This window comes from Prunus persica, chromosome G2 (assembly GCF_000346465.2).
Source record: "Prunus persica cultivar Lovell chromosome G2, Prunus_persica_NCBIv2, whole genome shotgun sequence".
NCBI classification, from domain to species: domain Eukaryota; kingdom Viridiplantae; phylum Streptophyta; class Magnoliopsida; order Rosales; family Rosaceae; genus Prunus; species Prunus persica.
The window spans coordinates 23,183,420-23,199,715 of NC_034010.1; the positions used below are offsets into that span (position 1 = coordinate 23,183,420).

The following is a 16,296-nucleotide window of genomic DNA, read 5'->3' on the forward strand; positions in this document are numbered from 1 at the left end:
TAGTTTTAAGCTCTTTTAGTACTTAATCACAACTCCTCTAAGCTTTGGAAGATATTTTGGAGATTCCTCCCATTGACAAATGTACCTACAAAACACAAGTGGAATTATTTCCATTAAAAACAGATGTGCTAAACCAACCAAACAAAGAAATGATAGAGTGGAACTTGAACAACAACTTCATTTATAATTTAGCTTAGGCAGTACCCTTCTTTTCCTCTTTTCTTAAAAAAAAATACAAAGAATATCAGAAGATGGAGGAATCGAACTTATGATCTCAAATGGAAGGATAAAAAAGTCACTGTCTTATGATCCCAAACTGATAACAAACCTTAGTTTAATGAGGAGTAGTTATGGGCAGGTAAAAGAAGAAACTTCAAGGAACTTTGGTTTGAATGGGATTTCCCACCCCATTAACATTAAACAATTTGATTAATGGTAATGATGATTAAGCAGGGTTTTTAGCCGCACAAACAAATGCCATCATTGATTATTATTATCATTTGGTCTTCAGCTCTTACCAGCCTAGCAGCAGCCCTGTCCCCAAACCACACCACCTTAAAAATTATCTTCTTTTTACCTGTCTGTCTGGCTGTCATTTTCTTTTTTTTGTGGGGTTACGGATGAAATTTTAACAATGATACGATCATACGACGGTGTCTTTTGGGCATGTTTAACATACACATGAGTACGACGTTAATTTACGTGTATTCGTCTCCGTCGTGTACGACGTTGATTCAATCCTAGCTAGAGCAGCCAATTGGTGTTTAATGTTTATATATGTTGGCAGCCAGCTCCACAGCTTTTAATCAATTGCTGTTTATAAATAAGAGCCAAATCAACGGTTGTAAATTAAATAGTTAGGTTGTAATTCTATAGTTTACGGGTGTTCTAATAATTGTACTTAAAATCGTAAAACAAGAATACACAAGTTTGTACGAATAAAGAGATAAATACGAGACAAGTTGTAAATTGAAATAGTTTCGAATTAAGTTCTCACAAAAGCACGAAGGCTCATGTGTACTTTATAAATTTGATTCATGGCGTAAAATTTGTAATTTATAATAATAATTTTAGCGTTCGCATTTACAGGTATGCATGCATACGAGATTCGTGAAAATCCAAAAAGCATGTAAAATATAATTCCAAACGATCGGCACAAGTTAGACAAGAATATGAAGGGAGCATTAATTAAAAATAGTAATTATTCTGCTTTGAATTAACAATTCATTTTTGTTTATTTCTGGTTTTTTCTTGAACACACAAAAAGGATGGAAATGGAAGCATAGATTCCTTCTACGGCCATACGCGTACGGCAAACAAGTCACCAATAAAAAATGCAGGCAACAAGTCAATCTGAGGTGCTCCACGCGTAAATAATCCAAACCCATGAGGTCATAATCGTCAACACGATCTCATATTCGTGCTGCACGATCTCCTCTCCTTCAAATTTTTTTAACCCCCACCCACAAGAAGACGCGAATTTTGAAAGTTTAAAGCTTTAAAGATCCCAAAATTCTTCCCAGGAGGAAAAAAAAAAAAAAAAAAAAAAAGCAAAAGCCAAAGAAAAAGAAAGATCAACAGGAGCCAGTCCACTCATTAAAAGTTCAAAACAAAACCATTCATTTCTTTGACAAGTTTTTGTGTACTTTGAACTTTGAATTGCTTTGTGTCCAAGCCAGCCAGTCAGCCAGCTTTGGTGTCTTTCATGTCTTCTTCATGTTCTTGTTGAAGGGTCAGTTATTTTTAGTTCAAGTAAGCTCCACATAGTTCAAATTTTGTTTTTGCTTTTGTTGTTTTCTGGGTTTTGCAGATATATGACATATGTTGTTGGGGTGCTGTGCTTTTTAACTGCCTTATTTTTGTAGAGTTTTCTTTTGCTGCTAACATGTGTCTTACATACACTTCAGTTTCAGTTCATATTCTCTGCTTAATCTGTTTGCAGACTAGTTCTGTTCACTCACTCTCTCTCTTGCCGGGCTTTAAATGAGTTGAAAGTTGAAACTACTCTTTTCTGTTGCAGCCTGGTCTTTATATTATAGCTCTGCTGTGAATGAGTTGAAACTATGCTGTATGTCACTGACTTATCCTCTGGTTTACTTTGAAGAATTAGTAGAAGAAAAAAGGAAGAAGACATTTTTGGGTTTGTAGAGGAGAAAAGAGTGTAAAAGATCTCAATTTGTCTTGAACAGTAAATTTTCTCGACAAGTTTTTCAAATCTGGTTCGTGAAATTGTTTTGCAGGTTTTAAACATATTTATATTTTGAGGATATATGGTTAATTCATGCCTCTGTTGAAATTCCTTACATGTTTTTGAATTATTATGCAGGTACCTGACATGGCTTTAAGAGAATTTCAAGTAAGGTAGTTTTTCTTTTGCTTTCATTTAGGGTGAAATTTGAGCACCAAAATTGAAGAATCAATGGAAGAAAAGCCAGTCCCAGCATGGTCATGGCCGGTTGAGCAGTGTTTGAAAGAGTACCATGTGAAACTAGACAAGGGCCTGAGCACTTATGAGGCCGAGAAGCGACGTGAAAGGTATGGCTGGAATGAGCTTTCCAAAGAGAAGGGCAAGCCTTTATGGAGGCTTGTGTTAGAGCAATTTGATGACACGCTTGTAAAAATACTTCTAGTTGCAGCCTTCATATCTTTTGTTCTAGCTTTCCTGGGTGGAGGTGAGTCAGGGGAGTCAGGGTTTGAAGCCTATGTAGAACCATTTGTGATAGTATTGATTTTAATCCTTAACGCCATTGTTGGAGTTTGGCAAGAGAGCAATGCTGAAAAAGCACTTGAAGCCCTTAAGCAGATGCAGAGTGAATCTGGAAAGGTTTTAAGAGATGGCTATCTGGTGCCAGATTTGCCTGCAAGAGAACTTGTTCCTGGTGATATCGTCGAATTGCGAGTGGGAGACAAAGTCCCAGCTGACATGAGAGTTGCAGTTTTAAAGACTTCAACTTTGCGAGTTGAGCAGAGCTCATTGACTGGCGAGGCAATGCCTGTTCTGAAAAGCACTGGTCCTATATTCATGGATGATTGTGACTTGCAGGCGAAAGAGAATATGGTTTTCTCAGGCACAACTGTTGTCAATGGTAGCTGTCTTTGTGTTGTTGTTAGCACTGGGATGAACACTGAGATTGGCAAAATACAAAAGCAAATACATGAGGCTTCTTTGGAAGAAGATGACACCCCTTTGAAGAAGAAGCTGGATGAATTTGGCAGCAGGTTCACTACTGCTATTGGGTTTGTTTGCCTCATTGTTTGGGTTATGAACTACAAAAATTTCCTCTCTTGGGATCTTGTTGATGGATGGCCAACGAATGTTAGGTTTTCGTTTGAGAGATGCACATACTATTTTAAGATAGCTGTTGCACTTGCCGTGGCTGCAATCCCAGAAGGTCTTCCTGCTGTTATTACAACTTGCTTAGCTCTTGGTACAAGGAAAATGGCACAAAAGAATGCAATTGTGAGGAAGCTTCCAAGTGTAGAAACCTTAGGATGCACAACTGTGATTTGTTCAGACAAAACTGGGACTTTGACAACAAACCAGATGTCTGTGACAGAATTCTTCACTTTGGGTGGAAAAACCACAGCTTCTCGAACAATTCGTGTTGAAGGCACAACTTATGATCCCAAGGACGGGGGAATTGTTGATTGGACTTGCTATAATATGGATGCTAACATGCAAGCCATTGCAGAAATCTGTGCTATTTGCAATGATGCTGGGATTTATTTTGATGGCCAGCTGTTCAGGGCTACAGGTTTGCCAACTGAGGCAGCTCTTAAGGTTTTGGTTGAAAAGATGGGAGTTCCAGACATCAAGGCAAGAAACAAAATTCGTGACACACAGCTTGCTGCAAGCTACTTAATTGACACCACAACAGTGAAATTAGGTTAGCCGAAAACTATTCTCTTTTCATATGATCTAAAGCTGTTGACAATGCGGAAGCATTCTAACGGTCAATTTTTCAAGTACAGGCTGTTGTGAGTGGTGGACAAAAAGATCGAAAAGGGTTGCCACACTAGAATTTGATCGTGTTCGAAAGTCTATGAGTGTTATTGTCCGGGAGCCAACTGGGCGTAACCGACTTCTTGTCAAGGTGACTCGTTTTTTGTCTCATTGCTGTCTACAGCTGGGTTTGAGTTTGCTGTTATAGCATGTTTTCATGCTTGATGCACTGTCTGGTGCTTGTATAATTTAACGGTTGCAATTTGCAGGGTGCTGTTGAGAGTTTACTGGAGCGCACTTTGCATGTACAACTTGCTGATGGATCCCTTGTTCCAATAGACGAACCTTGTAAACAATCATTGCTCTTGAGACTCTTGGACATGAGCTCAAAGGGATTGCGGTGCTTGGGTTTCGCATATAAGGAGGAGTTGGGAGAGTTTTCAGATTATCATTCTGAGAGCCATCCTGCTCACAAGAAGCTGCTTGATCCAGCCTGCTACTCCTCCATTGAAAGTGACTTAGTTTTTGTAGGCATTGTTGGGTTAAGAGTATGTATATGCCACAAATGTTTTGCTACTTGATGATTTTCAAGGTTCAAAATTTCAAATATTTCATTTAATAACTATTTTTCACAGGACCCTCCTCGTGATGAAGTTGGAAAAGCAATTGAAGATTGCAGAGAAGCTGGAATTAGAGTTATGGTAATAACTGGAGATAACAAGTCCACAGCTGAGGCTATCTGTCAAGAAATCAAGTTGTTCTCTAAAGAAGAGGATCTGAAAGGGAGAAGTTTTACTGGAAAAGAGTTCATGGTTCTACCCCAGCCACAACAAATGGAAATTTTAGCAAAACCGGGAGGGAAGGTTTTCTCTCGTGCGGAGCCTAGGCATAAGCAAGAGATAGTAAGGATGCTGAAAGAGATAGGGGAGATTGTTGCAATGACCGGAGATGGAGTGAACGATGCACCGGCACTTAAACTTGCTGACATTGGGATTGCCATGGGCATCACAGGAACTGAGGTGGCATTCACACTCACTCTTGGAACATAGGATGATGCCCTCTGCCACTAACAGTTCTCATTAACTTGGAGCCTTGCAATGTGACTTCTAACCCTTCATGTTTTATATCCCAGGTTGCAAAAGAAGCTTCAGATATGGTTTTGGCAGATGATAATTTCAGTACTATTGTTTCAGCTGTTGCCGAAGGCCGTGCCATTTACACTAACATGAAAGCTTTTATCAGGCATATCTCTCTCTTTGTTCATCATCATAAGCATAATATGTTCCCTCCCTCTCTCACCTTTTTCTTCCTTTGAGTAAGAACTTTTCAATCTCTCATTCTGCAGGTACATGATTTCTTCAAATGTTGGAGAGGTAATATCCATATTCTTGACCGCGGCATTGGGAATACCCGAATGTATGATACCTGTGCAGCTTCTGTGGGTAAATCTGGTCACTGACGGACCACCTGCAACAGCTCTTGGATTTAACCCGGCTGACATGCATATTATGAAGAAACCGCCCCGCAAAAGTGACGATGCTCTTATGAGTCCTTGGGTTCTTTTCCGTTACCTGGTTAGTATGTCCTACTTTTAATTGAGCTTCAGCATGCCATGCAAAAGTCATAAACTTTACATGTTCACAACTGCAGGTAATTGGTTCTTATGTGGGCATTGCAACTGTTGGCATTTTCATCTTGTGGTATACTCAGGCTTCCTTTATGGGCATCAATCTTGTGAGTGATGGACATACACTTGTCGAACTATCTCAGCTTCGAAATTGGGGAGAGTGTCCGTCATGGTCGAATTTTACCGTGGCTCCGTTCACAGTTAGGGGAGGTCGGACTATCAGTTTCTCTGACCCTTGTGACTATTTCTCTGTTGGTAAAGTGAAGGCAATGACTTTGTCACTCTCTGTCTTGGTGGCCATTGAGATGTTCAATTCCCTCAATGCTCTTTCTGAAGATATTAGCTTGGTCAAAATGCCACCTTGGAGGAACCCTTGGCTCTTGGTTGCCATGTCAGTCTCATTTGGACTTCATTGCCTCATTCTCTACATTCCCTTTTTAGCAGACGTGTTTGGCGTTGTTCCATTGAGTCTGAATGAATGGCTCCTGGTAATTTTGATCTCGGTGCCGGTGATACTTATTGACGAGGTTCTTAAATTAGTAGGAAGGAGGAGAAGATGGAGAGCAAAGAAGGAGAAAACAGCATGATAAAATCTCAGGTTATTATGATCAGTAGGAAAGCAGATTCATTCTGGATGTGACACAGCATAGAAACCATGTAGTTAATTAGAATTCTCTGATAACCATTTTTATCTGTTCACTTTCACTTTCAATTTGTATTGGTTTTTTTTTTTGTGAAAGTAAAGGCATTAAACACATTTGTTCATTAATTAAAATAGAAATGAAAAATATTTAATCTCTGGGTTGTTAAAGGCAATTGATTCAAACATCTTCCAAGTCCTAAATGACGGATATGTTTTTCAGCAGCTGCTTCAATGAAACATTCAGCATATACTGCATAGACAACATAACTTATTCTAAAGGACACAAATTAACCTGAAAATTTATTTTGAATTTTTGAACTTCTTTTCCTATGTATACACAAGAAAGAATCCAGATCCTATATTAGAAAAGAATTTAATTGTGGTTGAAAAAATGGCCTCAGCTTCCCTTACCAGTCCACCAGTGATGGCTTACACTGATTTATCTTCTCCTTACACCATTATACACATATCAAGCTTCAAATACACAGACAGAAACCAACTTCCTGCGGCACCACATGTATGAGCCGCAAACCAACTTCCCCCTGGTCCAACAGCAGCAGAATTTAAATTCTCATTCGGATCTTGACGCTGCGACTCGAAAAATAAAATTGCATCCATCCAATCACACGTCACTGAAACCAGATAATGACATACTGACCAGAGAGCCATGCTTATAAAAATATGAAGGGCTCCCATGTCTATAGCTTTGCATGGCAAGTCCTCCGGTAACTTTTAGAGATCGTTGTGAAGTTTAAAGCATAAAAGTGAATTTATGCCTGATCTCTAAATCATTGACATATGTAGCTGTAACCATGAAGTTCCTTCAGAAATAGGAAGACTGATCATGAAGCACATTCAAGTGAGCAAGTATTCTAGCTGCCATAGATTTAACACTACCACTTCCACGTTGAGTTAAGTCAACTAAAGGCATCTGAGCTAACGATCCAAACTTCTGTTTAAACTCCAGCAGCCGGAACATTCTTTCTAGAGCATGTAGAGCCTTCTCCTGCAAACTAGGGTAGGGTTGAACAAGAAATTTTATTATAGGTGGGATGGCATTTGCGTCTGTAAGCACCTTACTACCGGTCTGCAGTCTCTCACCTTCAATTAAAGTTAATAGTGCATCTAAAGAAGCTTCACACGCTCCAGGATCAGGTTCTCCCAGAATCCTAACTAGTGGTCCCACTGCATCAGCCTCCACCAGGCAAAATGACGAAACAATGCTACATATTCCTCCATGAACAGGGCATCCAGTTTCTGGCGGGGCCGAGAAGCAGCAGAATCCTTTGCGGTTAGGTAAAGACCTGCTCAACAGTGGTGAACTCTCTGAAAATCGAGAAAGAGATATGGCTGCACGTTTTTTTGTCAAGGAGGTTCCAGACTCCAGCAACTGTACGAACAAGGGTATAATGCCAGCTTCAGCTGCACTCTTTTGCCATTCCAAGTTTGTTGAAACAGTGAAACGACAAATGGCTCCAACGGCATTCTCTATCAACTGATTCTTATGGGGACCATTCTGCTTGCCATTCTGGAGAAAACTGAATACGGCAGGTAGTGCCCCAGCATCCACAAGCCACTGTGTGATCTTGGGGATTTCTGGAAGGTTAGAGATAATGCCCATTGCAGAAGCAATCTCTTCTTCATCGTCAGAAACTTTGATGATCTTGAGTATAGTCTCAATGCACTTCTGATTCACATGCTCCAGGATGGGGGTGGATTCACTGCCACCTTCTACTAAGCAAGAGAACAGCTTTACAGCATTTGCTCGTAGGTTTAGGTCATCATTCTCACACAACTGAACCAATACTTGTATTGCGGAGGACTGTAAAAGTAACCAAATCAGTTAAAGCTTATCTACCAGAAGCTGAGTAAATCAAGTTAGCGTCTGGTAAAGATGTTATTATTCCAAGTATTGAGATAATTGTAAAAATGGAACTAGGAATTTAAACTCTAAAATTCAATAGGCTGCACCTGAGTTTACATTTTCTAACTTCATAGTGTATCAGCGTAAGGGTTGAAAATAATCAACCTCAACATGGGGTAAACCCATCAGGAGGAGACAAGAACTAAAAAAGATGTCAGAAAATGTTATTAACACGACCTTCTCTTAATAAACCTTCAATGAGTTTCTTTTTCATTATTATGGGAATTTCGAATGTGCATCATTAATCCAAATTGGGCAAACACTACCCTAGTTGTTAAAGTTTTCACGAGTGTGATTTAGGAAAGTTGATTGATGATGACTACTAATTGCAAAACATGAATCTCAATGCAGTTTCTCAACAAAAAAAGGCCTGCAACTTGAAGCTTCACCTAATGTTATTTCAGTTTGATTTCCCTTCCAGGTCTTTTCTGTTAAGAAATAACATTAAGCGAAGCTTCAGCTTGCAGGACTTTGCACTACCTCCCAATTTCTTATGAGACTAGCCACCCTTGGATATTCTCATGCCATTCAAACTTCGAGATCCCATTAACATTCTACTAGTAGACTCGTGTAGGCAGGAAACCAATTTTTATTGAAATAAAAATGTCTTCTAGAATAAAACACACACCTGTATCAACTTGGTCTTGATACTTATAGCAGAGGGGGATTGACACAAGGTGTGGAAGGTGCGAATAATGCTTTTCTGTACATTAGGCCCCATCAAGTTAATCAAAGAGAAAAGCTTTAAAATATCTTCATCCGATTCCAAAAATGAAACAGGTGTCTGGCTGGATTCTAGAGACACTGACATGGCGAGGTGCATAATTGTGGCTGCTAAATATTCACGCAAACTTGACAATGACGAGCTAAGATTGAAAAGAAGGTCAAGTAATGGGCGCTCTGCACCTTCTCGAATCATCTGCAGACCATTTTTAGGTAAGCTTGAGAGGTTTCTAAGAGCTTTAACAGCCACAGTTTTAATTGGAATGTCACCATGTGAGACCAAATACAGAAGTGGACACAGTACTCCTCCTTCTATCAAAGATTCTTTATTGTGGTCAGTCAACTCCATCTCTGCCAAATTTGATGCCATGGCCATTTTCACATCTTCTGGTCCTGAATATAAAAAAATGGCAATTTTATAGCAACAAACCTTCATTACTCATAAAATGAACCGTTGACACATAAACTGCAGCAAACATACAAACTGAAAATCACATTGCCATACCTAAGGCTAAATTTTTCGATAAATATAAACATAAAATAGATAGAGCACATATAAGCTTTCATAAACCACACCAAAAGATCTCTTAACATACAATTAAATTTAACATAATCATATTCAAGGAAGCAAACATGTAAACTATTGGAATTCTATTGAATCAAGCGTAAACTTGGATCACTGATGAACATGTTGTAGTGATAAAACTAAGATTGCTAACCTTTTTTACCACATACAATGCTAAAATTCAGAAGGAACCATTACATATCATACTAAAGGTTGCAACAATGAATTTGAACCCAGAACTTGTAGGGTTATTTTAGTAAAGGTTGCAACATTATTTTAGAAAGATCTATTTTACAATCTGCATGAGGGGCTTCTTATTATACAACCTAAAAAAAGAAGAAAGATCCTGTACAAAAGAAATTATTATGAAAGAAGATAAGAGAACCTGCAGAGAGACGCTGCAGCAAATGTGTAAAATAATTTGCCTTTGCCATCTGTATAACGTTCTGATCAGAGAATGATAGATTCTCCAATAGTTCTCGTGCGTCTTTGGCAGCCCGATTATCGTCACTGTTGGACATGGTAACTAATAGGAGTATGGAACCTTGAACCTTCCCTATTTGCTCTCTTATCGGATTGCTTTTGGATAATTCCAAAAGTAACGCCACTGCTAACTTCCTTTCCTCAACACGGCGGCCAAGTGAACGAACAATAGATTCAATGCCATTATCAGCTTTGTTAATTCTTTCCTGCAACATTAACTATAAGGTTATAGCCATACATGAGGGAATTAAGAAGAGATAACGTAGAAAAATAAAATGTATTTATTACTACAAATAATAAGCGCATGTTTTTCTTCTTTCTTTTTGTGTAGGCAAATGAAGAACATCATTGTTCATTAAAAGAATATTACTGCACAAGGGGCATTTTACAGACTTGTGCGTCTGTTGCTAGGCATTATATATAAAAACACAGAGGGAGAGAGAGAGAGAGAGAGAGAGAGAGAGAGAGAGAGAGAGAGAGAGAGAGTACACGATGTAGTTAAGGTAAGCAAAGTATTACCTTCGCATCATCACTATCCTTCACCAAAATGCATAGGTTCACAAGAGCATGGTTCCTTATCTCAGGATTTTTAACACCAAGAAGTTGTATGAGAATAGGTATGTAGTTCTCCAGTATGACCCATTCCTTATGCAGATCTCTTTCTTTACAGAGATCTAGTAGTTCACCGAGGCAATGAAGCACTTCTTCGTCTTCTTCAGACTGGAGTTTTGATTTCAAGGAAGCAATCATAATCATAGTATTCCTGTCTTTCCATTCTTCTATTGATTGCCGCAGAGTTTTATTGGGCCGTAAAATTGATGTGTCTAAAGAAGTCATGGTCAGGGGGCACGATGTGTTCCCATCAGCAAACCACTTTTCTATAGCACTTCTCTCAAATGTCTGTCCAGAAGAAGTTTCCACAGGGTCCACCATAACTTCCCTGGTGATTGGGCAAATAAATGATTGAAGCGGTTCCAATGGTTGACCACCCAAAGATTTCCGCTTAATGATATACTTCATTTCTTTCTCCCTAGGAGATGAAGCTGCATCAGCCCTTTCTAATAGAGCAATTATCTGTTCCATCTGTATAGCTTCAGCCTGGTCTTTCCTCAGCCGGGCATTTTCTATCTCGCTCCTGAATTCCTCTAATTCCTTCTTTAACACTGACCTCTCAGTTGAGATTCCAACTGCCTCTGCAATGAGAACCAGCAAATTATTGGCATAAGAACGATCCATATTTCTCTCCTGGATTCCAGAATCAATTTTGTCCAAAATCTCTTCCTCTGCTATTGCTGCCCTGAACTCAGCTCTCTGCATATTGTCACAAAGCTTTTCAATTTCTTCAATTATGCCAGATGAAAGATCTAGAGAAGTCAGGGGAAGAAGACTTAAAGCCCGACTGATCTCTCTCATTATGTCCTCTAGGCGCTTAACTATATTACGGCAATTCATTAAGAGATACACTTTGTTTCTCTTGCTGCACTCATGAGTCAGTTGCTTTGCAGCTCTGATTTCTCGGTAAAGAATCTCCATAACATTGTTCAAGCTCTCAGAATGAACAACAGTTTTCTTGTTCAACTCTCTTAAGATGGGGACTACCCTTACCACATAACTTGCAAGCTCCTTGAAAGTATCCTTCTTAACAAGGACATCATTGGCAGCAGCTACAATTTCAAAAATGGCCTCTACTGTTTGAGAAATGACTTCTGAAGCCGGAGCAGATACAGCACTTGAAACCAAGTCCACTGCCAACATTTTGCAACTCACTGAAACTAGCAAGCGAGATCCTCATTTCCCATTTGACTGCACAATTGACAAAAAGTGGCAGAAGCCCTCTTGCAGGACAACAACCAGAAGCTTTTGATCCAAAATAGTTTTCATGCCATGCATTCAGTTTCAATCTGAAATATCAGAGTATTTGCTTAGTCTTAGTCTTGCTACACTACATTGATTATACTTGAATTTATTTACTCATATACATCTGGACCAACTCCCCATTCAGTCATGGAGAACCAGGCAGAAATGAAAATCACACAAAAGTAAAAGTCACATACAAATTTCGGTTTGGTTGCTGAGAATTAACAATTAAGTCTTGTATTCTTTCGTAATTTTGAGATATGGAGAGTTCCGCTCAATGTCCCTAATCCAACCATTAGTCTCCATTATTGTACAGAAACCAAAAGACATGAGTAACACTGAACCTGTCATTTTCTTCTCTAACCTTCAGTTTCCTCTGCCATCAAAGGGAAAATCGTTTTGTTTTGTTTATCAACAAAGGAAAGACTGAAATTAAGCTCAGCTATAAGTTTGTACTGGCAATAAGTCTACTCAGTCTAATTCCCTTGCTTCATTAAAAAAATAATGAAATTTTGTACCCATAAAAACCCTTTCATTCTTTGCTACTTTCTCTCAGCAACCAAACAGAGTTAACATACATAACCATTCATTCTTTGCTACTTTCTCTCAGCAACCAGAGTTAACATACATAACCATTCTAGAAAGCTACTGTTTTTTTGCTTTTTCTGGTCAGAGAAACTTGAAACAAATACTAGTAAGTTCTAGTCCTAATTCAATATACTGAAATCAATAATGCTTCAATTTCCAGCTTATTTCTTCAAATTTAGGCTCAAATTGCAATTCAGAAGGACCCCATTAAACAGCAAGCATGCAATAAAGCAGAAGGCCAAGACCCTTTTAGTCAACAACAAAGTCTTCACTGATTCAAAAAGAAAAAGTTTAAGAGACAGACCTGGGAAAGAGTTTATGCCCATCAAAATTCACAGCACCATCAATCTTTTCAACACAATTTCTGCAGAAAATGCACCGAAATTTCCCGTGAAAATTATCAATCAACTCACCACAGAGGCCTTTCAAAAATGGAAAGGAAATTTGAAAACTAGGATTAAAAGAAATACCTTTTCTCTTTTTTCTCTTCTTTTCTGTTTTTGGGTAATTTAGGAAAGTTGCAATCTGAAAAATAAATTGTCTTTAAGTTTGTTGCCTCCAAGTGGAGACTCTCTCCCCCAAGTCCCAAGTCTTGACCTTTTCCTTGAAGGATTTTTCTGAGTCAAATTTTCACAGAAGTAAAATGGAGAAATTATCTTTCTGGGTCTTTGCTCATGTGACCGTTGACTGAAATACTATATCAAACTTGAAGATTAGATGAGACCAAAAAAAAAAAAAATACCCAACTTCGTTCCAGAGGTAAAACAAAAATAGCTCGCAGCTTATCTAGCCTTTGGAAAACACCACCATGCCACTGCCGTCCGTCTTTGAAAAGTATAAAGAAGTTCTTAAACACGTTTTCGACCAAAAAAAATAAAAGAAGGCCCGTTGCCATCTCACTGGTCAATCACGTTTTTCCTTTTTCCACAGAAAGAGAAAAAAAAAATCTTTTGAACTTTAAAACGCACTTATTGTCCATTGCATTTGTTTTTTCCCATTCGATTCATTCAATTCATATGTCGTCCCCACCCCAGGGTTAAGCTGCCATATAGTTTTCGAATAATTTTAGGAAAATACTAGGGAGGTCAACTTTAGATACCAACTTGTGTACCAACTCTCTAATAGAGTCTGTGACCCATTGTATTGGTGGGTTCCACCTCTATTAGAGAGTTGGTACACAAGTTGGCATCTAAAGTTGGTCTCCCTAGCATGACCCATAATTTTAACGTTTCCCTTTATCTTTTTCATTAAAAACTGAATTTCTATTTAATGATTTGTTTCTTAACTTTCTTATTATTTTATCCACATCAGGCGATAAAATTTTATTAGATTGATAGAAGTAATAGTATTAAAGGAGTTATCCTAATAACAATATAACAGACATGAGTAAAACTTCTCATGTGACATAATCCATCGAAAAAGCTGAAACGATCTGGAGAGAATCCACATCTATTTTCACTTTTTTAATCCTTTAAACTAGAAATCTATTCTCACTTATTGTCATTTCACATACAAATTTGTGACGTGGTGATACTTCAACGGTTGTACAAAATAACGGGGTTTCATGCAGCAAAAAGAAATAAGCTCTCTCATGAACTGAATTCTTTTGTGCATTAACACAAAATTACCATTGGTATGTTTTAAGGCACATTGTGCTGAGTCGTTTTTAAGACATTATTTGCCCCCACTAATCGTATATATGATTTACTGAAGTGTAGTAAAATACAACGCAGAAAGTATATCAACTTTTTGCTGCATTATAATGCACTGACGAATCCCCAGGACTATCATGATTATCTCCACCCACCATCATATTCTACACCCAGCTGAATGCTGGTCATGAACCTCTGAAATTTTCAAGAAGCAGCATATGGTGAAAAGTGGAAAGCAAAGAAAGGTCCATGGATGAAGAATTCAAAGCTAAAGAGAAGAATTCAAATGGATTTACAAAATAAAGAGTAAAATTTGTAATGTGCAACAGATTACAGAAAATCTACTCATCCCAATTTTTTCTTTTAGGTACTTGGTATGATCATTGTCTCTCTTTCAACAAAATCTAAAATTTTATACCAACACAATCCATTTCCGGGAAGATTAACAAATTTCACTGAATTGGTGAAGCATTATATGATGTGTTCAAAAACGACCAACAAGTAAAATGTTGTTCTCCTCCTGCCCCAAATGATCCATTCTAGTATTGAAAAAAATTTGGGCATTTCTGCAATTGTGGGAAACTGAGAGTGATCATCACCAAGAATATCCAGAACATTATCAAAAATATGAGCTTTGATGAGCTTACAAACTTATTTGGATATCCAATTTGAATGTTGGACAGCCATATTATGCATTCATACAGCACAACTAGTTTTTGCATTGGTCATAGATTGTAAAGTTGCAATCTTTACGTTCTTTGGATTGCCTATGGCATCATACAGCAAATGAAAGTAAGCTTTCATGAACCAAATTCTTTACCTTCTTAGCAGTCCCAGACAACTCACTGTAAATCCTCTGGAACTCCTCCAACACTTCTTTCACAATCCCCACCTTATTTTTCCTAACCAGCATCTTCACCAAACCCACCAAATGCCTATTGAATCTCCCTTTCTCTGCCACCAAGTTCACTACTTGGCCCTTTTCTTTCTCACCCACAAAAGGGTTGGCCAAGGCAGCTTGGACTTGCTTATTGTGGAGCAATTTCAAGAACCTCTGAATGTCCTTCTCAACCAAATGAACAGAACTGTTGCATTGAGCTATGTCTAGCAGAGCAGCGGCATACCCAGTTGCTGGTTTTCTATGGAGATCAGAGGATGATGAAGAATTGAGAGAGAGGGTTGCAGAGGAGTTCAAGAAGGAGGGGGTTGAAGATAAAGAGACAAGCTTGTGAGAGAAAGAGGGGGTTTTGTTGGAGATTAAGTTGGGTTTGGTGGTGGAGTGAAGGTGGGATTGTGGAGGAAGTTTGTGTGTTCTGGGACTTTGAGGATTGAATTGATGGAGCTCACGAGATGATGTTGATGAAAGAAGGGTAGGGACTTTGAGGGTTGAGACAGAGCTTGACAGGGTATCCATGGAGGAGAGAGGAAGAGGATAAGTTTCAGGCTTTCAGGTCAGCCACTAAATGTCAACAAATGGAGATGAACTGCCTTGAAAGCAATTTCTCTGAATTATTATTTGTGATTCAAATTGACTTGTACGTTGCAAGCTTGCAAGCTGCGGAGTAAAACTTTGGCAGTTGGTAAGCTGTGAGGGCCCACTCACAAATAGGCCATTAAGCAATACCATTAAACCCAGCCCATTCCAGCCCATAAATCAAGTGGTACATCGGTGCTCGCGGAACAGTTTTTCTTACATGTAATTTCATATTTGGGTAAACTTGTAATATTTTGCAAAATGTGCTGGAAAAATGGTGGATGCTAATTTAGCATGGAGAGGAGAAAAGTAGGAAAAATGCAGCTAATCCCTTGAGTGGTAGAGAAATTATCCCAACATATATATTTTTTGACATCAAAAGATCGTTTGAGAAGTACGTACTCAATTATAGTTAAAAGTGAAGCACATAAATCTTAGTATTATACGTGAATTTTTCTTGTTTTAGTCAATCTGTGAAAATGTGGATCCATTCTTCAATCACTCAGTTTTCAATCCGCTATTTTCATCGTGGATTTTCCCATATCCTTGATGGATCAATGCCATACAAACAAGTTCCACATTGTTAACTTGTAGGTAGGCCTTCCCAAACACAATATTAAAGCAATGCTCATGTATGTAGCAATAACTACAAGCATTGGTTGGTGTCCCCTCTGTTGAAAAAAAAAAGGGTCTAATTGCTATTTTTAATCACACAGAAATTCAGAAATAATTATTAAATTCGAACTTAAAAATTAATGCATACTTATATAATATGGAAAAAAAAAATCACATAAGATGGATTAGAAGAATTTAAATA

The 16,296-nt window shown here is 38.3% G+C and overlaps 3 protein-coding genes across 10 annotated transcripts; 1 reads left to right on the forward strand and 2 right to left on the reverse strand.

Moving 5' to 3' along the window:
* LOC18784859 (calcium-transporting ATPase, endoplasmic reticulum-type) lies at window positions 1,272-6,365 on the forward strand. Of its 5 annotated transcripts, none has more exons than XM_020557777.1 (9): window positions 1,272-1,752; window positions 1,943-2,240; window positions 2,327-3,887; window positions 3,973-4,094; window positions 4,213-4,491; window positions 4,579-4,962; window positions 5,076-5,185; window positions 5,289-5,517; window positions 5,594-6,365. In XM_020557777.1, the coding sequence occupies exons 3-9, from the start codon at window positions 2,420-2,422 to the stop codon at window positions 6,155-6,157; spliced, it is 3,156 nt and encodes a 1,051-aa protein (XP_020413366.1). In that variant the 5' UTR covers window positions 1,272-1,752; window positions 1,943-2,240; window positions 2,327-2,419; the 3' UTR covers window positions 6,158-6,365. The 5 variants fall into 5 exon arrangements, with proteins under 5 accessions (XP_020413366.1, XP_007220597.1, XP_020413362.1 ...); XM_007220535.2 differs by having other exon boundaries at window positions 1,273-1,752; window positions 1,943-2,219; XM_020557773.1 differs by having other exon boundaries at window positions 1,273-1,752; window positions 2,021-2,219.
* LOC18787137 (U-box domain-containing protein 44) lies at window positions 6,387-13,328 on the reverse strand. 3 transcript variants are annotated; one of them, XM_020557779.1, is made up of 7 exons: window positions 12,824-13,328; window positions 12,658-12,717; window positions 11,963-12,141; window positions 10,428-11,809; window positions 9,811-10,114; window positions 8,766-9,253; window positions 6,387-8,035 (listed from the first exon to the last, which is right to left on the reverse strand). In XM_020557779.1, the coding sequence occupies exons 4-7, from the start codon at window positions 11,661-11,663 to the stop codon at window positions 7,037-7,039; spliced, it is 3,027 nt and encodes a 1,008-aa protein (XP_020413368.1). In that variant the 5' UTR covers window positions 11,664-11,809; window positions 11,963-12,141; window positions 12,658-12,717; window positions 12,824-13,328; the 3' UTR covers window positions 6,387-7,036. The 3 variants fall into 3 exon arrangements, with proteins under 3 accessions (XP_020413368.1, XP_020413367.1, XP_007220280.1); XM_020557778.1 differs by lacking the exon at window positions 11,963-12,141; XM_007220218.2 differs by lacking the exons at window positions 11,963-12,141; window positions 12,824-13,328 and having other exon boundaries at window positions 12,658-12,810.
* Window positions 13,946-15,533, reverse strand: LOC18786482. 2 transcript variants are annotated; one of them, XM_007219797.2, is made up of 2 exons: window positions 14,826-15,533; window positions 13,946-14,200 (listed from the first exon to the last, which is right to left on the reverse strand). In XM_007219797.2, exons 1-2 carry the CDS (start codon window positions 15,417-15,419, stop codon window positions 14,147-14,149), a joined length of 648 nt encoding a protein of 215 aa, XP_007219859.2. In that variant the 5' UTR covers window positions 15,420-15,533; the 3' UTR covers window positions 13,946-14,146. The 2 variants fall into 2 exon arrangements, with proteins under 2 accessions (XP_007219859.2, XP_020413369.1); XM_020557780.1 differs by lacking the exon at window positions 13,946-14,200 and adding an exon at window positions 14,297-14,571.